This window comes from Haliaeetus leucocephalus, unplaced genomic scaffold (assembly GCF_000737465.1).
Source record: "Haliaeetus leucocephalus isolate CR32 unplaced genomic scaffold, Haliaeetus_leucocephalus-4.0 Scaffold808, whole genome shotgun sequence".
NCBI lineage: Eukaryota > Metazoa > Chordata > Aves > Accipitriformes > Accipitridae > Haliaeetus > Haliaeetus leucocephalus.
Genome location: NW_010973244.1, coordinates 1,186,461 through 1,212,074, shown reverse-complemented (window position 1 = coordinate 1,212,074; position 25,614 = coordinate 1,186,461). Strand labels below are relative to the sequence as shown.

At 37.9% G+C, this 25,614-nt stretch overlaps 1 protein-coding gene across 1 annotated transcript in view; it reads right to left on the bottom strand.

Moving 5' to 3' along the window:
- Positions 1-4,107: 4,107 nt before the first annotated feature.
- Positions 4,108-25,614, bottom strand: part of CDK13 (cyclin-dependent kinase 13) — a 45,879-nt gene continuing 24,372 nt past the window's right edge. Inside the window, exons 7-16 of the mRNA XM_010581821.1 lie at positions 21,727-21,916; positions 19,133-19,189; positions 16,272-16,373; positions 16,075-16,152; positions 13,761-13,877; positions 12,675-12,806; positions 10,200-10,405; positions 6,635-7,198; positions 6,431-6,472; positions 4,108-5,563 (exon numbers count right to left, since the gene is read on the bottom strand). Coding sequence (XP_010580123.1) covers positions 4,707-5,563; positions 6,431-6,472; positions 6,635-7,198; positions 10,200-10,405; positions 12,675-12,806; positions 13,761-13,877; positions 16,075-16,152; positions 16,272-16,373; positions 19,133-19,189; positions 21,727-21,916 — 2,345 coding nt within the window. The 3' untranslated portion in view covers positions 4,108-4,706. The remainder of the gene's footprint in view (positions 5,564-6,430; positions 6,473-6,634; positions 7,199-10,199; positions 10,406-12,674; positions 12,807-13,760; positions 13,878-16,074; positions 16,153-16,271; positions 16,374-19,132; positions 19,190-21,726; positions 21,917-25,614) is intronic.

Here is a 25,614-nt window from a genome sequence, read left to right as displayed (position 1 = left end):
TAAGAAAAAAATGTCACATTACACATAGCCCACCATCCCAAAAAGCTCACACAAGAGGTGCTGGCAACAGCAGCATCTTCTCACCACGGGAAGGGCCCGCTTCCCCTAACTGCGTCCCAGCACGCCGCCGGCTTTTGCTGCACCATCAGCGCTCGCTGGCTGCACCTCGGCTCCTGCATTAACCAGGAGCCCCGCTCTGGCAACAAGCGCTCGTCCTGTCAGTCACTGTGGTTTGCCTTTGAAAAAGTACCACAGCGGCAAATATTTTTTTTAATAACTTGCATATTTTTAACACACTGAAAATTATATTCATTTGGACACTAAAAAACCCACCTCAGTTTAACCCAATGTTCTCTTGAAATGCTGTTTGACAACTGGAGAGGGAAAACAATGAAAGGCTTCAAGTTTTCATGTATTTTATTTACAGGCCGCACAATACATTTTATATACAAATGGCTTAAAATAACAAAGAGTAAGCAAGCTGAAGCATAACAGTTTAATTATCTTAAATTAGGTTGTCTTGAAATAACTCCTGCAATAAAGTATTCTTCACCCTGATAAGCAAAAGTTAGTTCGATTTTAAGTCAACCCAAGGTCATTTCATCTTTAAATACAGAATTCAAATCAGTTTTCTGGTGATTCCTTATTTCATGACACACTTCCGCATATATAGAACATCCCAAAACTATCAAGAAGGGAAATAGCCAAAATTTCCCTATGTAAAAACCAGTGTAACAGAATAGACTGGAGAAATGTTGTATGTAAAACACCTGCGTGTTTTATTAACAAAAAGAAGAATGCAAGAAATACATCTGAGATTTTTCTCTCTTGGAAACAGAACTCATGGTCTGAGATCTAATTTGCCCACAGACAAGAGGTATCCTATGTTACTTCAGTCTTTACCTTACAATTATCTATTAAACTCATCCAACTGTAAACTTCACCAAAACGGAAACTGCCTCCTGCACCAAGCAAAAGGAGAAGAGCACTCAAAACTGTAAGAACTTACATTACAGCACTTACCGCCTCTGCTTCTAGAAAGCACCTTACACTACCATGGTATGGAGAAAATTTAACATGGACCATGTTTTATGGAAACATAAGAAAATATAAAGTTTGACATTTTAAAATTATTTTTCCAAGAAATTATATTAACATTTAAGGATACATGTATTTTTACACCTCTTCCCTAACACTGCTCCTTCTGTTCAAGATAACAACAACAACCAGTGATCCATGATAAAAGCCGTTTCCTTTTCTTTTGGCTGATTTTAAGTATTGTAATAGTCTAAGCGTTTTAAGTCATGGTCATAGCAGTCCAGTTGTGCTCGCTTTCTTCCTCTTGGTATGGCTAAAGACCACTTAATATAAATAATGAAGTACTTGCTACTTGATAGTCCATGATTACAGTATTTTGCTATGTTTATTTAGAAATACAAACACACAACACTTACTTTTCGATGTAGTGTCCAGGTCTCTGTAGCACACTTTGGAATTGCAGCACAGAAAATGTAAACCCAAAGGAATTGGCGGAGTGGGGGGTGGGGGAAAGTAACAAAAGCCACAGCTCCACAGAAAAATAATGCGGTTTTCAGAATGTCTACTACTGCATCAAAAATGCAAGAGCCACATGATGTAAAATGCCAAACGAGTACACACTCACTCTGCCGAGTGAAATTTGTTCAAAAGGGTAAAATTCTGAACTGACATAAGCACCTTGTCATGTGATTTAATTCAGAAGAAATTTCAATAGATAACACACAGGTCAGGTGCAAATGAACGTGGACCTTCAGTCCTTAGATCTGGCCAGTTCCCTGGCTGCTAACCTGCCCAGGGGCAACTCTGGGGCCAGGGGTGTGTGGCCGCAGGGAGAAATCCTCCTGCCATGCACCCCAAGGGTTGCCCTGCGGAGGGAGGGCAGAGCTCCTTACCCACACGCAGCCCATGTGCAGCCTCTACCTGCCCAGGAGGAAAGACTGTCAGCAAAAGAGCCAAGAAGATCCCCTGGGTTGCAGAGAAGGTAACCTCTTCAGAGTTACCATATATGGAAATGTTACCTTTCCCTCCAAATTATCCCAACGCTGTTGTCCCAGGCAAATATAGTGTTCAAAGTCACAGGCTTAAACTGAATTTGGGGAAAAGTCATTGTGCAGTACGCATCTGCCACAGCGTGCCAGAGTTTTGTTTCTGATTCATCTGGAAGTCAACTGTCTATTGCATCTCCTTCTCTCTCTCGTCATAGTCAGGATTACTCATGCTGTTTTGGGGTTAGTTTTTTCATGGCCGAAGACTGAAATCCATTTCGGCGGAATGATGCAACATCAGAGTACTGACAGCCCGTAAGGAAACCGCACTGTCATTTACACATGCAGAGGGGACCGACTTCTCTGCATTAAATGAGGTGAACTAAATGACTTGAAAATTTACCTCCAAAAGGGAAGCAGTAGAAGACACAATGTCTTCCTTGCATTTTTGTATTGGAAGTCAAATCATTTAGTCTGCTGAGATCTACCTTCCATTTGAACTTACCTGCTTTGTTTAGCCAACTATCACCTGCAGTTACATTTGAAGTGCAGGAAACTAACACCAGACTGCACATTTTTAGTGAAAGCAACTGCTTAAAAGCTTTGAAAGTCTTTTGCTTGATTTTGAAAAAAGCAATCTGTGTGTATCACTGTGGGATTGTTTTTAAAGAGTAGTAAACAAAAAGCCTTAGCTGACACTGTCCATATCTAAATGACACTAATGATTTTGCCTTTAAAATTGTACTAGCAGAAAAATGCTATGGGGGTGTCCTTACTCAAGGAAAACTATCCAATGCACTGTCATTCACAAATGAAGCTTTTGTTTTTCTTAAGCACAGGCTATTCAGGTCGTAAATATTTGTTTCTGACCAGGCCGCTTTTATTTTCAGATCGCAGGATTTTCTGTGTCTAGTGAAGGCAACTGCCAGACTTACAGGGACATCGTAAGCAGCATGACTCTCTCCATTTCTCATTTGCCAGATCCTCAAACGCTACACAGTTAGCGAAGTGAGTTTCTCCATGCTCTACAGTGTGATAGTTAGCCATATACGAACCAGGATTTTCAACTAAACCAAAACAAAACACCAACAACTTTGGCTTCTATTCTGAAAATCCAAAAAGTCACTGACAAGACTACGTTTGTAATAGTGTAAGTAGAAATTTTACTTTTTAAAAAGTAATAATTAAACACTCAGTTACATAAAGTACCGATTTGTCAACTGGATAATCAGTTGGAAAATTGTTTCCAATATGGGCTTTAAAACATTCTTTTACGTACATGCAAAATATAACCATACCTCCTCTCTGCAGGAGAGAGACCACTTGTTGTCAAAGGGAAAAAAAACATGCTGGAAATTGTAATTAATATGAGGAGTGGCTCTTGGTAAGAGTTTTAACTACAGTCATTTTATCAGTTGTTCAGAGAGACTCGATTCCAGTATTAAAATATTCTGTGGAATAGCAGATATAAAATCGATTAATTGGCACAATCATAAGTTTACAGAGAATTAGAACTAGTGTCAAACATTTTGCTGTGGTTTAAATACTGGTCATTCTTCCTTTGGTTACTTCCTATAATGCAGTATTTGTGGTCAAAAGACGACAGTGTCATCTTTTCACACAAAGTCAAGTCATTACTGCTGTTGACATTTAAGAGAAAAAAACCCCTATTTCATCACTTGGTAAGGACATATAAGGTATAGTTTATTTGGCAGAGGAACTAAAACACTACAACTCCAAGAGGGAGCTGAGGAAAAACTACACTCTTCATTCTTCTCAGCACTTTCAACATTTCTCATGAAATTCAATTGGGAAATTATGATTTCTTCAAGATTAGGTCTCTAAATAACTGGCCCACCTGAAGTAAACAGCACAAGGTTATGACCTATTTGAGTTGCCTACTATTATCTGAATTTTCATGTTAACTACCTAGGTTTAGGTATTTTCATGTTGATCTATAAAGTACTTCCAAATTTTTGCAGACCTTAAGCTTACATGTTAAGGCACTTACCATTCAAGTAAAACAGTTTTTATATAAACAAGCCTGGGAGATGGAGAGAACATTTTACGAGAACATCCATTCTTTTTTTTTTTTCTTGAAAGAAAAAAAAAATAACATTGACCAAATATTTATAAAATTTTGCATCAAGAGAAAGGTTGTGTTTTATTATCTGAAATGAGCACAAAGTACACCTTCCACAATAACACTGAAAGCAGTGCAAAGACTGACAGTGACCTTTGACTAAAGGTAGTTCTGTAAAAAGAAAAATACCAAATAAATCAGTGCCCTGCTTTGATTGTTGTAAAATTATTTTTTTTTACATAAAAGTTGGTCCAAACTTACAAAAAAAAGCACAAATGTGCATAGTTCAGAAGATCTGAAAGAGTGCCATAAAAAGCTGATGTCCCTAAATTTAGCATCCACTTAAAACTGCCAAAATACAAAATAAAATTCAGAACTAGAGTTTGTGAACATGTACAATCAATTTATCTAATTTTCAGACAGCATGAGTTTTAAGCATTTTTAATTTTTCCTACTGTATGCAAGACCCTTTTCCACATAAAAATAAAGCTGTTGAATTAACATTTTTCAAGTCTGTTGAACTGCTGCTTTAAACTGCAGCTAGGAAAACAAAAAAGTTTTTCCAGATAAAAATGATGTGCCTGAGGAAAAACAGATACTCAATATGGTAATCCTCTGCCTCGCCCTCTCACTGCAGATGTGCTAATGTGTCCCCTGTATCCTTGGGAATAGCCAGGTCCTTGGGCAGGAGAAGTCCAAGTCTGTCCATGCATGTGGCTGATGCCACTGGGATTTTCCTGTAAGTTACTTCCATAGCTATAGTTGTGCATCTTTGTGGGCAAAGAGTGCGTACTCTCTGGCCCTGCGGAAGTGTCACCGCTGCTGCCCAGAACCTGGATTGGGCCGTGGCTGTATTCAAACCTATGGTCTTTATCTCCACTAAATAGCATAGGGCCAGTATTGAGGTAAATGTCTCCATAACCAGTTACTGAGCTGGGAAAGGATTCTGAAAAGGCTGACGGAGGAGGGGCAGCACCAGAGTGAGATGAAGCAGTACTGTAGTTATCCAAAGACTGAATATCCGAGTTTCCAAGGAAGCTCCTCCTTTCTAATGCTCCTGATGATCCACTTCCTATTCCATCGCTACTGCCATAATGGGCAGATGAGAAGGAAGATGATCCAAAGTTATCCTTGTAGTCTGGGCCTGTTACGTAGGAGTCTCTAGCCTGATAATCCACGCTTGTTTGTACTGGCTCCTCCGTTGTCGCCTGAGCTTGATGCTGAGCAAGCAGCTGCAGAAGAGCTGCTTTCACTCCTGCGTGAGGATCTGTTCCTGAAGAGTTAGTTATAGGCAAATGCTGGTTCTCTGTCCGATAATCAAGGTCTTCATCAGTGAGAGGTGGAGGCTCCGGTGGCTCTGGAGGACGCTGGTCTGGAGGCAAGATCCGAGGGCGTTCTTCTTCGGGTGTTCGGTTTAGAAGCCTCATCTCAGACTGCCTAACCAAATCCTCTTGACCTAAGCAGATGAAAAAGAAAAGCTTTGGAATAAACATATACAATAACAATACCAGAAAGGAAAGGACTCTTTCCTAGAACAATACAGAGATTTGTTACTTCAATTCTCATTAAGTTATTAGTTAAATGTATTGCTAGTTGGACAGACTATTTTGGAGAAGACAACAGCTCATTTGCCTCAGAAAGGTGATGCAGGTTTCTCCTCAAAGTAAGATCACCAGGCAAGCAGTTAAAGAAAAAATGGTACAAGTTCCTTAAAAAAAAAAAAAAGCCCAAAACAAAACTCAAGCAACACACAAACACAAGAAAATTCAAAGAGGGATCAGAAAAGATTTGCAAACAGGGCTAAAAGTTTTGAGGGACAAAAGGCCACCCTATCAAGGAAGAGCAAAACTTAAGGTTAAAAAAAAAAATGAACAAAAAACCCTCAAAAACATCCCCAAACCACTTCAGAGTATTTCTTTCAACAGCTGCAAACACCACAGAGCAATACATAAACCACCATACAATAAAACTGAAATAGCAATGCAAGAAGATCAACAACAGTCCTCTAAACTTTGAGAAGACCAAGGAAGCCACTACTATACCCAAATGAAAACCTTCAACCATGTGCGTTAGTGACAGTTATGGGTAACCAGTTACAGAATTTGACACTAAAATTGCTCTAGTCAGCATTAAAACAAAAAATAAAATACCCCCTCCCCCAAAATAGGCTTTACCTAAACACACAATCAAAATTGGCAAATTCCATCTATGAATTTGCTAGAGAAGACTATCTTCACCAAAAACACCACTAAGAAAACCCTAAACCCTCAGAATAATGATCAATGTAACTGCTTCATCAGAAATACTACCGGCACTTGTATACCTCTTAGAGTGGGGAACATCTTTTGCTCTGTCTGCATGGCACCTGTTACAGTAAGACACAAATTCTATGATCCAGACGTAAAACATGACAAAATCAATTTAATAATCTCTCCTATACTCACACAGACTCATATCGTTAACATGTTAACTCTTTATCCCCAAACTATTACGTCTCCACTGCTCAAGGTACAAAGACCTTCAGTACCTGCAGATGTATATAATGACTTGATCAGATGCGGGTAGCCGGGTGCTGGAGATTCCACGTCGTCCCGGCTGACAGACACAGGAGTGGCGGGCTCTGGAGGCTGCCTGAGTTGTAATGACATTTCATTTCCTGATCCGTTTTCCTTCTCCTCCAACACAAAATCTTTTTGTTTTGTTTGCTGAGCCTTTATTAACTGAGACAACAGAACAGCAAATGCACTCTGAACAGCTGCCTGGGCAGCATCAGTCTCAACTTTAGTCTGACTCAGCTGAGCAGGTGGTACAGGAGGCTGCGTGACCGTCGGCTGTTTTAGGGACTCCTGTTCCAGCGGTGGTGGAGGAGGCGGCGGCGGCTGCTGCTGCTGCTGTTCTGACTGTTTTTCACCTGCTGACAAAATTCCAGCAGGAAGATTTATTTTATTTAGTTGCTGCTGAGTCTCTGGGTTTACCTTAATATTCAACACTTGAGCAAACTGTGCCAAACTAACACTTGTTTTAGACTGTAGCAGGTTTAGCAGGATTGCCACTTCATTCTGGTTTAACTGCTGTCCAGTGCTTGTTTTTGCTAAAGACAAAAAAGGTGTTTTTAAGTATTATTTAGAACTCACATATTTCAGAAACTCAAAAGTAAGACTAATCTAGCATGGCTGACAACCGGCAAAGCATGGGTTTGGACAACATAGAAATGGAATGCTTTTACATATTAACTGCCTTTGGGGGAGCATCTATAGGAAATGGAATTGTAAGATCGAATATAAAGAAAGTGACTTCCAAGGGCTGCGCACACGCACTTGGACAGATGAGAAACATCAAGCTGGAGCTCAATTTTCCACAGTACAACTAAGCTGGGGCTTAAGGCCACCTGCTTTAGGCAGCTGTAAGATTTACAATCCCCGCAAAGTTTCCTATCTTTGACATATCACATCCCTCTGTTAAAAAGCGGCCATCTGCAAAATGCATTTCTAGTCATATTCTGGCCCATTCTAATTCAGCATCTGGATTCTAACACCTGCTCAAGTGACCAGGCTCTAGGTGTCCCAGAAGCTAGTGGTATAAATGCAAAAGCACGGGCTGAGTTTGAAGGGTGAGAAGTAAATCACTGAGTAGCAGGAAAATACAGGTTTGTGATGATATACAATTTCTTCAATGAAATGGAGTTTGCCACAAGTAAGAGGAGATTATGATGATGCAGAGGAATATGAATAAGGAAGTCAGAATATCAAAGTAGTTTCTTAGTTTCAAACACCCATTGTGGTAGTTTATTTTGAAAGAAGTGAAGCAGCATGGATTTCAGCATGCCCTATGAGTAGATGACTTAGAGAAGAAAGTAGTCAAAAATTAAAAAATTACTGTGTGTGACTGTGCTGGCAGAGCCCTGAATTTTTTATCAGATCAACACGGACACATTCTTTCCTCTTCTATCCCTGCCGTTCTGCTAATTCACCAATATATTAATTCACAGCAGATTTAAAGTCATGCCTGAAAAAATGGTCACACACACAAAAATATTAAGTATTTGCCTTGCAAGACTAAGAGCAGCACAGCTGGAAAGTGCTGCAAAACCCACAACCTACTAACCTACTTGTGGATGCACACCAGGATACAAGCACTTGGAACCTACTCAGGCAGGATCCAGGGACATCAATGACTTTACATATTTATAGAAATATAAAATAAAACCACCTTTTATTTGGCAATACAGAAAAAACCCATCATTTCTAATGCCTTGTACTGCTGGTTCTCACTGGGATGTCATACTTAACAGTTGATTTTGTAACATCTGAGAATGGTATATTCAACACTCAAACTTCTCTCAGACTGTCAGTGAAAATTCAGCAGAAAAATGCCAAACAGTGAAACTAATCTACCTATTCCATACTCTTTGGTTACTTTCAAGTCCATTCAAAGAGCAAACTGTATTCTGGGAAATCTGGCAGTTTTTACCAGAATAGAATTACTGAGCTTTACATGGCTCCTGTTAAATTTTAAGATGTAACAACCGGGTGTCCCATTCATGAATCAGAGCGTTAGCAATTGATCCAAGGTGTTTTTAACCTCTTCTTTTGGGGTGTTCAGAAACAAATGCACCAGTTTTGTTTAAAGCATGCATTTGTACATGGAGTTCTTTAGGGTGCCTTGTTGATGATAAGGTGCATTATGGCTTCCGGAAGTGTTTTGCTTAGTACAGAAAACACCTCTGTGCTGAACTGTCTAAGCTCCACTGAAAATTAAATTGTTGTCTTTTCTACCTAAATATATTTTTGTCTGTACATATAGGCAAACAGCAATATAGGTCTGAATGATTCCTTCTCTATTTCTTTACTTTATTTTGCATGGTTAGTATTAATGACTAATAAACATAATAGTGTCTTATTGGGCTACTTGTTATAAAAACACAAAGAAAATAACTACTACCCTTTGGACTCTTCAAACTTCTATAACAGTTTTCAGTTGAGGGGGAAAAAATTTTAAGGGCTACAGGAAGTCATGCTTGAAAATGCTGCCAAAACTTCAGCCTAAACATATGGAGTGGCAGAAGCTCACAGCTGGCTTATAGTGAGAAACAGGATGAACAGGAGCAAGAGGTAATAAATTGCAATAAAATATGATCAAAAGAACTATTTTATATATATATAAATATATATATATCTCTCTCTTTGCACAGAGTATTTGGAGCTCTGCTCTATTGTTAAATGAAGAGTTGATTCAAGATGGTTGGTATTAATGAATTTTCAGGCCCTGTGAATGCATTTACTGTTTTTCTTCAGCTGAACTCCTGTATCAGTGCCATAGGATTTATAGTCACTTTGCACAATCAAAAATGGTCTAAATTAAACTTATCACATATCCATTTGGTATTGTTACTTTGTATATTTCTACATATTATGAGGGAACTATCACCGAACTGCTTAGTATCGCAAATGGTGTCCACACAGGAAACCATTACTTTACACTTTGTATTATATTCATAAAATTGGTCTCCAAGCAAGATACTTTGGTTAAGTTTCAGAATTAATGGCTGTGCAATCTACAGAGGTAGCTAATTCTTGTTATACCAGGTTTTGGGGGGGGCTTTTTTGATTTTTTTTTTTTTTTTAATTTTTTTTTAACAACTTGGTTCAGCCCCAACAACTTGCAAAGCTGAAGACTAACATAACATGCAGAGGGAGTCTATTTCATTTGAAATTACGATTGTTCTAAAATCTGCCTTCTGATTCAGCTTATCAATACCAGTAAAGCTCCTCCAACCTATGGAGATTGTGAGGAACTTAGAGCAGCAGCTGGCTTGTGGGATTACAGAAGAATTATAGATGAGCAAAAGATAAAATCCCTCAAAATACAGAGCAAGTTAGTTGCTCTGACTAGATTGAAAAATTAAGTAAAACTTAAAAGGAACACCTAGTTTCCAGAAGCAAGGGTAAATCTTTTGTAACAAAGATTTAACTTACAATACTGTTCCTCCCTCAAGAATCCAGGAGACGTCAGTACTCTGAAAACAACATCTAAAATTTCTAGAGGTGCAATCCAAGTAGAAGGTAATTATAAGAACCGAAAATATTACTGACCAAGTGCTACACTAGAGTTGCCCTGAGTTTTGAGTTGGGAAGAAGTTTGCATGCCTTGTGGGGTGTTGGTTCTGCTCTCATCCATGCCTAGAGACAGATCCTTCCTAGGGACTTTAGTTGCTGTTGAGTCATCAGTCATGCCCATCTGCTTCTGTCTTCTACGTTTCTTACTCCACAGCTCATGGCAATCCTGCCACAAAGGAAGGCTGCAAAGAATGATTAGAGATAATCAGTTTTATCCCATAATTGATTTTTTATAAAATGTTTGGGTTTTTTTAAACCATGTTGGTAAAATAAATGCTCAAATTGTACATAACGTAACTTTTGAAAGATGAACCTACTGGAACTCAGAAATACATCAGAAAACACTCAAAGCCAGCAAAATCTCAGATCTGCTTTTTCTGGCTGAAATCTCTTCATTGATTGCCTATTTCAGAAGCACAGGCCCCTCTGGCAGAAAAGGGGAACACATATCTTAAAATGAGCATCATGTTACTTTCTTGCATTCATACTTATGAAAAGCCTAATTATTTGTGTAATTCAAGACTTCAAAGTTAATGCCGCACACCTGCTATAGAACAGAATTTGCAGAGTAACAGATAACAGAGTTGTTATCGATACAAAAGTGGTTTTTTTCAGGGTCTGGGTGACCAAATCCTCTTGTCCACTTGTAAAAGTACTACTGCCTCATGAGTTCAAATATTTGCCCACAGTAACAGACATGGCTATCTAGTGTTTATAGTTGTACAGAACAGACAATCAAGAAAGTATGAGGGGAAAAAAAAAGTTGGAGGAATAAATAGCACTTGACACTAGCAAAGTTAGGATACTAGGAAGAACAAAGCATATCCCAGTCCTTTAAGACAGATAAAAGCAGAGGCAAAAGTCTCCTAAGGAAGTAATCTGCCACCAGTTCTGTCCTTCCGTTACTGTTCCCTGCAGGCATCCCAATTCTGATTTCCTGAGACTCATCCCATAGATAATGGAAATAATGAGACACGCAGTAAAAATAGTGCCTTCTGTTTTCCTATTACATATTAATAACTGAGTGGTTCCCTCACCCAGGAACATGGAAAAATTAGGTGACAGATGACAAGAACCACTGGAAAGGCAATTATGACAACTGCTTCCTTTATTCTGTTCCTTCACATACCAGGTCAAAGACCTGCCAAGTATTTAGTCAGAAACAACTGGAAGCAAGCAAGAACTCATTGTGAGAAGTACCCTACAGTCCTTGCAATCAGCACTGTCACTTCCTTTGAACGAACAGCTGTTTCTTCCCAAAGCAGAACTTTAGTCTTTCAAGAGAACAGTCAACGCTTTCCTGTGCAAGCTCTGTCAGAAGTGAGTGTGGTTCCTCTTAATTTCTAAAAGGACCCCAAGGCCTAGTTTGTTTTGAATTTCCATATATCAGCTTCTAGAATGGATGCACTACCAAGCCCCTGAAGAAAACCAAATTTCTTCCCATTCACTTACTTTAAAATGCATATAAGCAACATGCTGTACAAGTGGTTCTGAGATTTTAGTGAACAGCCTAAAATTGCTGATTACTGATATTCAGTGATATATATAGTCATATTGAGGCAGTGAAACCTCTTAGCCTTATGCATCAGGAGCATTAGTAACAACCGTGTGTATGTAACAGGTAAGTCTCAAAAGATTTTAAATAAAGTTCTTAGATAAAACTCAAAACATTTTTCCCAGTTAGTAATGAATTAAAAAGAAGTCTGTACAGGCTGCCTTGAAGGTACAATTTACTCAAACAATAATAAATGTTCTATATTGTGACAGCTAACTTGAGAGAAGAATGAAACCTGCAGATTCTGTAATACCTTTTCATTGTTTTCCTCAGGGCCTGTTCCAATATGAGTTGTCATTTTAATCAGTACAAATAAGTCACTGCTAAAACCCTACTGGACATTGCAATACATTTTCTCTCAGAGAAACTGACTGGAAAAACCCTGCACAAAGTGTTTCACTTCTCCTTGCTGTAAACCCAAGAATCTCATTTGGCACAGGAAACGATTTATGGTATTTCACTTTAACTCTCAGGTACCTTTGCAGAATTTTATACCCAGTGTCATTCTACCATCAAAGAAGGCAATTCAGATTCATGGAGGACCTCAAAGCCCTTGGAAAAAGTAGACACTGATAAACAGAGATAAAAGGGAAATGATGGGTTTTTTTTACATTAGAAACATTCATATAAGTATTTTTTTAAAGGTACTAACTCAGTAACTAGTACTAGGAATAACAAACGAACAGTTCTCAGATCCTCACTGTCACTGCTATCATGGTATAAGAGTCACTCAGCTGCACAACCATTTTAGTGCAGAATCACCATTAAACAACTGTACGTATCAACATTTTTGTTCTGCCACCATCCACTTTAACTGAAACACAATAAGCTTAATGAAATCAGTGCATGTTAACATTTCATAGAGGTAAGGATCATTACCAAAGGAAATTACTTACTCTGGAGGAGGCATTTTAGATGGTTCCACATCTCGCAGAAACTCGCACTGAAGAGCTTGTTCAGCTGTGCAGCGCTTGCTGGGATCCAGAGCAAGCATGTAATCGAATAAATCTAATGCAGCTGGTGGGATGCTACAAAAGAGCAAAATGGAGAAAAACATCACATTTTTATTTTGAATCACACACTTCTGTGCAAAATTTTAATAAACACATCCTTTCCAAAATAACTGATCATTAAGTCCTCAGTTAACTTATGTCCTAACAAAACCCACTCACAACTTGAGCTTGGTAGTAAGAGGCAGAGATAAACTTCACCTTTTATTACTCGTGCAAGCATATAACCCAAGCTTTCTTTCCTTTGTGTGGTTTAATTGCTTGAAACATTGTCCTTACAAAAAAACCCAAACCACATTTTTAAGCCAAGACTATACTGTTACTTTACACTTTGGAATTTAGCACCCAAGGAGTTGCAGTTTTGATTGGTCCACAGACAATAGTTCTATTGCTTTAAAGATATAGGTCTCTTTGGTACAAACAGGATGATACATTTCTCCTGAAACCCACAGTAACTGAAGGAGGGGAACAAACCCTTTAAAATAAGCTTACAGCTGTTTTCCATAACTTTCACATGTGATATTTGCACAAAACTAGTGTAATGGTAGTACTTGAAAATACACAGTTCAGGTAACTCCTCTGTGTTGAATGAATTTATGACTCAAAAGACTGTAATGTTAACCAGACTACATATTTAGCTGTAGGCAGTTGTCCTAATAAAAACCAATTAAGCACTCTGAGCTGTTTTTTGGATAGGGACAACAAGCAGGTGTACCAATCATGGAAAACAAATGTTTCCTTAGGTGAAATCTGACAGGTGGCTGAAATTTAGGGCCACCTTCCCTCTTCTTGAAGCTCCTATTAAATAACGGTTAATACAAGCTCTGTGAGTATCATGGGAAGGATAAGAACCTAAAGCCACTTTTCTTTACACTTAATCTATGTTCATTCTCCAGAAAATAGTGAAGTTCATAAAGTCTCCAGGAAAGATTAATGCTATTACAGTTGACTAAACTAATTCTTCATCCTTACAAAGCAAACTCTTCTCTCAGTTTTCGACGATACTGCTTCTTTGGTTTCATTGTGTTGAAATAAGCTAATTTTATAACATCAGGCCACACTGCTGGACAAGGACTCCCGCAAATTCGGCTGTACCAAAAAAAAGGGAAAAAAGCATATGAGAGCCAAAACCACAAGTGAGCAAAGCTGTCATTTTATTCTTGCATGTACAGTGAACACAGAAATAATTTTTTAATTTTAAAGTTCAGGTTCTTTTAGCTAAAAAGTCTCTCTACTGTCCAATGCTCAACACCACTAAATAATGGTGAATTGTCTACAAAAGGTATTCACCCTGCACAGACTAAACTTACTTTAAGAAGTCCACTGTTTCTTGCCTCACCCTATCCCAGGCATCCTCCACACAAATATTTTGAAAAACTTAACCAACTATGTCTGGACAGTAGTCCAGATATTTGACTTGGAGAAATGGATAGTCCAGGCTTAGAGTACTAATGAACTTTTATGTCCTTAGCTCCCAATGCCAGTGAAAAAAGAGACACCGAATAGCTGAAAAAGCACTCTTCACTGAGAACTTAGTTGACACTGAAGACATAAGAGGGGGGAGTGTGTGTGGGGGTGGGTGGTGGTGGTGGAAATCTCAGTAAGGCCTAAGGGCAGAAGCAAGATCTGACCACTAGAAAACCTGTGTATTTTTTACTTCACTTATGAGTTTTATGTCTCAAGCCTCATCTATCTCCACAAATGGAGTTGCCCATAGTCTTATTCCTCTCCCTCCATCCCCACCTAATTTGTCCAGCCGAGGATGGCTAAGCACAGATTGACCAACACCACACTTCTGAGCAGAACTAAAGAGGCATTTTACCATACATGCAAGGTTTCAAACTCTGATGCAGGCAGTCATAAAAGGACATTTTGCAAATACATTTCCCTAGTTCACCCCTCCCATTTATTAGATTTAAATGGTTGGTGTAAGAGACCTAATGATCTAGTAGTTATGCCCCGAATGCTATGCAAACCAATATGACTTTACGCTGGTTGGGGTATGCAACTTTCAGGAAGGAAAAGAAAATAATAAATCTATCTTTTCCTATCAGAATTTACTTCAGCTCTACCTTTGAACATTAAAGTTAGAAAGGATAAATGTAGAATTGTTGACTCTAACATGATGGTGGTAAAGATGTTGATAAAAATGATATATTACATTTAAACAGCCAAAAATGCATAGCATCTGTGAAGAGGAAAAATGAGCTACAAAGAGGAGCTTCCAGCAGGAGAAGGAAATTGCAAAATTTTAGCATGCTGTACCAGAGGTACAACACAAACAGAAAAAAAACTTCAAACGACTGCACTGTGACATGCGTCAATGCCATCTAGTGCTCAAAAGCAAAAACTTCCCAACTCAGGAGTTTAGTTCTCCTCACACCGAGAATGACCACTGATATGCTTCGCACCTCCTAAAAACTTCATTTTTCCAGGCCAGCTAATAACACATTACACAGAAACATGCTACTGTTTAATCTCTTTTGAAAAACATCTCAATATATAACTTTGTAATTTTTTTTATTCATTTAATTTTTAAAATAACGTTGACCATTTACTGTTCAGGTTCTGTAAGTTCTGTAGGACTCACCCTCTTTTCCCCTTGTTTCTAGGAAGAGGACCTCTCCTCACTTACGAGGTCAATTATGATATCAGAATCAAGAGTAATTTTTGTTTGCTGAATAAAGGGAAAAAAAAAGATGCTCTGGTTCCACTGAGTTATATACATATCACTCTATGATTTACTGAGATAAGGAAAGAAACAGAATTTTTACATCCATAAAGTGTCTGGCAGTTTGTAAGGGAACAGAAATATTCCCACAAAAATAATAAAGCCCAGGTGCGTGTGTGGAAGGCTTGAAACAAAAACTCAAGGCCAGTAGCATGCAAAGTACCTACTCCTCCCAAATCCCACTTGCCATAACTGTCCACATTTTCATTTTGATTTGCTCCAAGGAAGCTGTAACATCATCTTAAAAAATAATGGGCATTTTGACTACTCTCTCTTTACAACTTCAGTCATAGGCAACTCTAGCTGCTCTACAAAAAACCCTCTTACTACTCAACCATACATTGCTAGGACCACAGAATACTCACAGAAAACCCTTCTCCATGTCCGACCAAAAGTCATTTGCTTTACATGCCCCTCAAAACCTCTAACATCTCACTCAGGGCAATCACTGAGTACTTGTAAATGCTCGCAGTGCGTTATCTCCAATTTTAACACGAACAAAAGAAACCTGACAGTTTATGAGGCACCTATTATATGGTAGTGCTTGCAAGTTACCTTATAAGTTCCAGTTGAGCAAGTTCTTGATTTGCTTGAAATATTGGCTTTTTTGTAAAAAGTTCACCCAGGATGCAGCTGTAAAACAGTTTTGCACAATTCCATCATTATGGCTTTCAATACAGATTGATAGAAACTTTTAAGGTTTATTTTTGGCTTGGTTTTATGCTTGCTACACTTCCATGCCAAACTCTTACCCACAGCTCCAGACATCGATAGCTGGTGTGTATCTTTCTTCTCCAAGCAGAAGTTCAGGAGGCCGATACCATAATGTAATAACTTTGTTGGTATATGGTCGGCTGTTGAGGGGAGGAAAAAGAGAGGACTATCATTTTACTACTATCTCATTTCTGAAAAAGTGATACTTTGAGGACTTTACTTCCGTGGTGCTGTTTAAGAACTGTACAATCTTCCACTCCCTTTTCCTAATTTTAGTCCTGCAAAGCTGCAACTGCACAAAAGCAAACGTAACCATCTGGCCAAGGCTATCAAAGGACAGATTGAAGATATAAATAATAATCACATAGCCATCTTGATGCTATATGAATCCTGTATCTCAATTATTATTCAGAGAGCAATACTGTTTATTTATTACATTGCTAGTCATTTCAGGAGAAGGACCTGATTGGATAAAACCAGTAATTTCTGGGCAACTATTGATTATTAGAATACTAAATATAGGACCTCTACAAGCATTCTGAAAAGAAGAAAAAAAGTCACTTTCCCCTCTGTAAGTAGGAGCAAAAGAGACAAAGCCTTTTTCTTGAACCACATCCTTCAACGATTTTGATTCCGAAGCCTGGAATGCTTCCAATATCTTCCTATATTTCACAACATCTTTAATTCTCTACAGCTCTAACCCAAAGTTTTGGTCACTGGGAATAATTCTTTCGACGCTCACACTAAGGCAAGGATTTCCACTATCTTAAGACACACATTTTTTTGTGGCCAGGCCAAGATACAGCATCAACAGTTCAGAATGGAAGGCAGAAAACAGATGTTGGGTTTTGGTTTTGTTTCAATCAGGGTGTCTTAAAAGTGATCCCAAAATTCTTTCAGTTTTAATAATTCACTCTTACCAACACTAGGTAAGTCCAAATAGAAAGCAGAGTAACATTAAGTGCAGAGTTTGAACAACCGTAGCATGAAGTCTAACAAGCTCTTATAACATACTAAGCAGTACACGTATCATTTCTGCAAAATCACCTGAGTCTTTTTTTTCATTAAGAAACTCATCAATTCCTTTTTAAAATGTAGCATGGTTTTGGAAATAATCCCAGCATTTATCATATTTATCTCTGAAGCAAGCATTCCTCTATGAAATGTTTACATGGTATGGACTTTCTCTACAGATACACCACTCATATATTAGTATATGGTGCTTTTCACTTGAACAGATGTCTTCTTACACAATCTATCATATCTCCTACTCCAAACACACTAAATCCACCAGAATAACATTTAAAGGAGCACAACTACAACAACTGATAGGAATTTACTTCAAATTAAGTTTTTATTTCATTATGCTCCTACTAAATTCTGTACCCTTTTGAAAAGTATATAATTCTAAACAACAGTAAAACAAATGCAAAATATATTAATTTAAAGCAGCAGCTATTATACACTTGTTGGTATATATTAATTATGTCTGTTACTGCAGGCCAGAAGCTCCTCAGAAGGAAAATAAATGACAAAAGAATGGTCAAAAATCTACTAATGAGATTCTAATTATCCTTCCAAGTTCAACTGGCAATTCTATTACCTAGCATAATTACATTTTAATCTTGGTTTCATTTATGTATAATGGTGTAATAATGTTGTTGTTTGATGTGGAGTAAAAATCTGTTATTTGCACTATAAAGACACTGAAGTTTCAATCGTTCAATTCTTAACAAACAATTAGTTTTTCAAGTAAAATTTAAATTAATTTAAAAACAGACGTTAAAAAACCCATGGTAAACCAGAGGAAAAAAAAAATTAGGTCAGTTTGGTGCACGGTAAAATAAGAAGGTAGGATGGCATCAATCCCTTTTATAAGTACATCCAAACCAAAAATTAATTACCCAGCAGCTGCTTAAGATTATTTTACCCTGCTACTATACTCAACAGTTTTCATAACTGTACTTAAGCATATGTTCCTGAAAAAACAGCTCCAAAGACAATGAAAGTAATGCTATCAGATTCAACAACAAGCTCAGAGCTCTGTGAGAAAACAATAAACTCATAAAGTTAACATTATGGATATTATTTCCCAAATTAGGCATGCAGAAATCAAAGTAAGCTCAGGTAGCCAATATCTCTGTATCCAACCACCCGATGTACATACTGTAATGTACATAGTGTAATGAACATTCAGCTTGAATTTTGAAAATCCAGTTCCACATGACAAACACATGACATTACAATATAAATACTGAAGTTCTTAATCATAAAAACTGTGCACCTGTTTCCTGGAGTACAAGCATAACGAAGCCAAGAACAACAGAAGCACAAGTCACAAGAAGTTTCAGAATAACTTTTATTTAAACTTGTATCTCTGTTTCCAGCAGATTCAACAGCACTGACTGCCTAAAGAATACAATGAACCTCTTCAAATGTAAGGTTAAATCTTACACGAAAGTAATGCTTTTTTAAAAGAAACTGTATAGTAATTTGTGTCAGTAAAATAATTTTGCTTTCCCTAAATAAACTTTTCCTAGGTATACCAACAGAAGGAACGTACTTTCGGTTTACAGGACCAGAAACTAATAGTACAGACCTACATAATGATGCAACCTACTTAGGCCTGCAACTCTGCATTTCCAATCAATACATGGCCACTCTCTACAGTTGTTTATCCAGGACACTTTGAAAAGCAATACACTTGCACAAAGAGAGTTTTGTGTTTTTATGCAGTGTAAGACAACATGCACTTCTCTCCATTTCCTAAGCAATTACTTGTATTACAGTACAATAACATCTCCTCTAAACAAAAGAGTCTTCTGGCCCTCATAATACTTAGACTTATGCAAAAAGATTAAACTTCTGAACGCTTTTTCATAGTATAATTATACCTTACCTTTCTTCAGAGTTGTACAGCCGAGCAAGCCCAAAATCTGCAAGCTTTATCTGCCCTCTGGTGGAAAAAGCAAAGAATTATTTAGTGGTTAATCCTGTTAGATCCCCTCCCCAAAAATCAGGTGAAGTCTGAGATTGAGACAGCTGCAACTGATCTTCACCAAACCACATTAATGAGGAGGTAACACCTTACAGTCTATGCATCTCTTCAGTAAACAAATACACTAACTTACTGAATAGCAAAGACAAGTAAGCAAAATTAGGTATGCTCATCAAATGGCATTTACATCACCAGATGTGAGTCAAGGTTTAGGTGTATATTGTGAAGTATTCAAATCAGTAACTCTGCAGGAAAAAACTGAGGGAAGAAACTGCTATTTTCTGATGCCTTACTGCTAGCATAAGCATTTGTACAACAAACAACTATCAGCAGTCATACTTCCTTCTACGAAGCCATCAAAGTCCTGTTCTGCTCTTGTAAAGTTCAAATACAGCCTTTAAATCAGGGTGACCAACCAGATAAGGGCTTCTATTTTTGCCAGCAGCCAACTTGTTGAATGACACTACCCCTATCCTCTTCTTGAGTGTTCCTATATATGAGGGGAAGAGTAGAAGATACAGAGCTCTTGCCTGGCAGTTTCCACAGCTAAAAGGCACTGCTCAATGACCAGAAAACCCCACCATCTGTAAACGCTGGCTGATTTAAACAGAAATCTATCTGCAAGCTTCTCTAATACACAAAACGAATGTTGGAATGTTACATGGGGTTTTTGTTTTCCTGTACTTATGAGCTTTTAAAATTCCCATCACTTTCAAATACATGCAAACATCACTTTCAAATAAATTTTATTTTATCAAATCAGGGCAAGACTTGCTGATGCGTGTAAGAATAATCATTTTGTGATAATTAAATACACAGGTGATAGTTTCCATTCCATTTTTCCCCTCAGATGTGTGCTTGGAATTGCTGTAACACTTGGAGAACCCCCATAAACAAAGAAATGTTCCCCTCAAATTTACATGCTTATTCCTCAGAGAGCATACTTGTGGAAGATTAATGAATTTTTGAGAAAGACATTTAAATTGCTGTCGCGGATATATAATCCCTATGTTTAGCTTAAGGCTGTAACTGGTAATGGGATTTTAGAAACATTGGCTTAAAACTATTCAGATCAACTATCAGCTTTTTATTCTTCCAGTGGAAACGTCTAAGGATGCTCAAAAAATATCCTAGGGGAAAAAACTCTGTATCCAGGATTGGAGAGAGCATAGTACAACAGAAAGCTCTACCATTAACGCACTCTCCTCCACTGTCAGGTTACACCTCAGCTTCTAAGCTCCCCAAAGGTGCACAGAGACAGCACCATCACTGGAGATTAGCAGGCAAGAAAGATAAGATGTGTGTGGGCACAGCAAGTGATGTGGAGGCATGTGTACATCTGTTTAAGAGTCTGTATCATAATCTGGCAAGACTGCAGTAGGGTCCAGAGCTGAAAATAGTCTAATGTTAGTTTGTTATAGAAAAAAAAAAAAAAAAAAAAAAAAAAAAAGAGGAAAAATTGGAAAATTTAATTTGGAGAAAGCTGGGACAAAACTAGGGCCCTACCAAAAGAGGCCCATGACCCATTTTGCCCAGTATTTCATCTCCAACAGCAGCAGCACATTTTTAGGAAGAACATCTGAACCTGCTTGCTTTGGGGCTCATCTTCCTTGTACTTAACCACCATCCACAATCATTTTGTTAAGGATGCTAAAACAGGTATTCCTGTCTATTCCCTTTAGCAGGTGTTAATGATCCTATCCATGAATGCGTCTCATCTTTTTGAATCTGACACTACCCAGAAAACCTCCTGTGACAACAAATCCCAGAAGCTGACTACCTGCTCTGTAAAGATACTCTTTTTTGCTGTTATAAATCCCACTCTTACAGTTGCTCCCTGGTTTTAGTGTTGCTGGATTTGACGAAGAACAGCTCTGTACTGAAATTATCCACCATCTTCACAGAGGCTTTTCATTCGCTGCTGTTGCGCACTGAACAAAAAAGCATGTTTACTAACATGATTTGTATTACAAGTGGTTAAAGAAGAAACAAATTCTTCTCCCCATTTGATTATGGCTATAACTGCAAGCCAACGCATGTTTGAACATGTCTGATCAAATATCCTTTTAAAGCATTATCCTGACTGATGAAAATGAGAACCTCAGAACTATGTCATGAAGAACCAGCCTACCCACACTTCTTCTTGAAATGAGATGGCAAATAGAATACACATCAAATGCTTATGTCCTAAAATTCTGGTTTAATATATTTGAACTCAGATAAATTTGCCCCATACTCTGACCTAAAAGATTCAAGTTTTAATCCTGCTGTTTTAACACAGATAAGTTTAACAAACAATTGCAGGATCCAGTGTTAAGCAGTAACATTACCAGGTTAGTATTTTACAAATAATTTTAAAGAAACGAGGCAATCTTAAAAAAAAAAAGTTTTGCTAATGACTTAAAGCAGGTGAACTGTGAAGATTAAAAGAAAGATTTAAAGATGTAGTTAACATTCAATTTTTTTTTTTTACATACTTTAAGTAATAGGCATACCTATTATTTAGTAGAATATTTGAACATTTGATATCTCTGTGCAAAAAGTTCTTCTTATGGCAATAGGCCAAGCCCTCCATCAGCTGTCTCATAAAAGATTTAATATGATTTTCATTAAAATGAACCAAACCAGATTCCAGCAGTCCCATCAAGTCATGGTCCATATATTCAAATACCAGGTAAAATGCACCTAGGAAAAGAAAGGGAAAGGTAGGAGAAACAGAGAGAAATTGATTTAACAGCAGTCCAAAGCATTGCTGCTCCCTACTTTTGAAAGCTGGAAGTATTTTTCACACAACTATTTAAATTTTCTGCAATATTTATAGCTGTACCTCATGTCCAATAACAGCAATGAAATACAGTGCAGTAAAATGTTTTAATAAAATTGCTTTTCCATGTAAACAATTATACTAGTCAAACATTTGTGAAAACAAATATAATGCTACCACATGGTGCTTTAATCTAGACAGACATGTACTTTCCCTATGGCTCTCAATCTCCATCCATTTTATTTAAAGAAAAATTAACTGGGTTAATATTCCCTATGTAAAGTTTGGGGAGAAATCTAGAAACAAAATATGTACAGCATTAGTTCATCAGCCATGATTCAGTGACTGATTTTTTTAAGCTTTCAGTGTGGAATTGGGTCAGAAATAAGCCTGTCTTTCTCAGACTAAAAATACCTATAAGACAAGACAAAATGAGAAAGCAGAATTAACCTACTAGCAACAACAGCTCTGCAAAGGCAGAGTTCATATTCCAAGTTGCCACATACATACATTAAGCATAATAGAATCTGGTCTTATCTCACATTAGCCTGTGTAATTCCACAAATAAAGCTATTAAAGCCAAGGCTCTGATATATATATGTGTTCTTAAAGAGGAAAAGTGCTGAATGCTTCAAAAGCAGCAGTAACTAATCTCCAGCACAACCACTCCCAGTACGATCTACTTTTTAGTACTTAATTCTTCCCCTTCTTAACTTTGGGGCAGAGAAGACAGTACAGTCCCCACAGAGCACTGGTGACAATGCAGAAACCACATTCAAGTGGGTCTGTCTACCTTCCATTTTCAAAAGCTCCCCCAAAGAGATTTCAAAGCCACTACTCTAAAGTACAAATAGCTTCTGCCCAACAAGAACTCATTACAGGTTCTAGTTCCAAAATAAGAAGTTTCAATTCAGAAGCTAGTGAAAGTCTTGGAGGAAATGAGAAGTCAGCTTGCCCGAATGTACACACACATAGAGCCAAATGCTAATGAACTGACTTGTTTTCTTGCACAGTAGCTGAAAAGGGAAGAAAGAGTGCTAAATCCATCTGCTATTTAAAAAACAGAAAAAAGATTACTCATACAGTAAGCGTTAAACTCGTAACAAAGATCAGCGTAGAGTAGCTAAACCATAGGCCATTGCATAAGACACTCAGAGTTCATTGTTTTTAATTTAGGTCTTTTTGTCCTGCTCTATGTTGTATGGAGGAAGCAAAATACTGATCGTAAAATACCCCTGTTGGTGTGTACAGAGGAGGTAGAGCAGGAGGTAAATCAAGCAGGTACAATCCGATCCCACCACTTCAAAAGGAAAGAAGAAAGTATTAAGAGCCATAAAGAACCGAAAGTCTGCTGTGTTACTATTTGCATAACTGAGTTCACCAATGCAATTCACCAGTTCAGCATAGTAAAAGCACAGAGGCTCCTAATCCTGGTCTTTTAAAACAAGATAGCTGGCAACCTAGCGTTAGGTCTACTTCACTGACAACTGCTGAAGTATGAACCATGACATATTTTAAAACGTCTTGAAACAAAACACCTGATATTAATGCTGCAGTGCCAGAATAATCTAGATACGCCCTTCAAAGGATGTCAGCTCAACAAACCAGATCTTGGTATCTTCTTGCTTTGGAATACAAAGGAAAGTTAACTCTGTCATGGCAGCGGTCTACACTGTGTGTACATGACAAGAAGAAAGACTGGGAAGGGTCAGTGGGATTGCAGACCTGTTAGTGAGAACAGCTGAACACAGTCATCTTGTTTAGATGCAAAGTAGTATCCATGCCTTGAGCAATTTCCTGCTCTGCCCCTAGCTCCCGAGATTTTTCACCACTATTTATAACCAGCAATCACAATTGGTACCCTCATGAAAGAAGGAAAGCTGACAACATTGGAGACAATTCAGAAATAAAACAGAGTCGTACCCAGGAGATGATATCCGATTATTTGTACTATCTGCAACTCTCATTAAGAAACATACTTTAAAACAGAATGAATGCTAAATGTTCCTTCCATATCAGAGCAAGAGTAAATGCATGGATCCATTACACTTGTGCATTACTACCTATTTACTACCTACACATTATACAACGTTAGAATTTGTTTTAAAAAGAAAAACCATCAAAGCTGAATCTTCTTCACTGGTTATGAGAAACTATTAAAATTAGTTTACTCACCTTGGCAGTCTACCCATTAAAACCTGATTTTTCAGTATTACTCAAACTACATTTGGAAGTGATTGTAGCTGCAAAAAAGGTATCAAGCAAACTGCAGTGAAACTTCTGTTAGTTTATTTCTGGACAAATGTGGTGCCTTTTTCTGACAGAGAGATCTACAGTTTCTGTTAACAAAACAGTTATGTTATTGCACCTGATCAGTTCAAATCTCAAATCACTTTTCATCAGATTGGGGGATCTGATCCTTCATAACAGGGAAAGAAACTACAAATATCCAGGAAGAAGAAAACAGTCATGGAAGACTTCACAAGTGAACTATGCACAGGCAGAAGTCTGGTAACTACAGCATAGTCTGAGTGCAAGTTTACAGCATCCTTTAGTTCTATCAAAACAAACGCCACACAAATATCCATTTCTCAAAAAGGAAAACATAACAGAAAAAGTAATCGTTCCTTCCTTTATGAGGCCAGACATTTGACAACTTGGAGGTTATGTTTTAAAACAACTCTTTGTTTCATGCTAGCTTTGTCCAGTATCCGCATTTCTGGAAGCGGTGTCATAAAAACACCTAAAGCTCTGTTACAGTAAAGCACATGCAATTCACATGAACCCAGAATTAATTATTTTACTTTAATGTTACTCATCTTACTGCCGTTAAAAACCTGCACTTCCCAGTAATTAAGTACCTGTGGGCTGGGAGGCAGCCTACAGTCCATTTCCACATGCTGCAACAAAGCACTATCAGGGGGGTTTATGTGTTGGCTGCCCCATTTCCTTTGCTAATACCACGCAGGTCATCTCCATTCCTTCATATACTGGGATAATAAGAAACCTTAATGTCGCTGCATGTTTGACGGAGCAGCAGCTGGAACAGCTGAACAGTAGTAATATTGCCTGCTTCTGAATATGGGCTAAGAGCAGCTGACTCTGTTAGTGAGGTACACAATAAATAAAGGAGACTCATGTGGATGGAAACTATCCTCATCTTACTCCTTTTTTTCTGTTTGCACTCAGAAGAATTCATCTTTTTGACCATTTTGTCAGTTAAGATTGATGAGAGTCAGAAAGTGAGATACTGGTTTAGAATAATTCAAGGATTAACACATAACCTCCTCCTGTTCATGTATTTCAAGTTATGGAGCTCTAACAGTAACAGTTTTCTTAACCAAACACAAAATGTGCTGGGGTATAAGGCTGTAAAGCTATACATACAAAATGGGTAACTCAACAAAACATGGCACCGATGATCTGTAATAAAGGATTTTCTGAGGGGCCAAAAAACCTAACAAAACATACTTTGCATTTTTATGACACAGGCAGGCTCTGGGGTTTTTTTGACTGTCATCAAATCACACAGATCCAACAAAGCACAACATCAAGTTACACATTTGTTCCCAAAGTAAGATACAAGTGCTTCAGCCGAGGCGGGGGGGGGGGGGGGGGG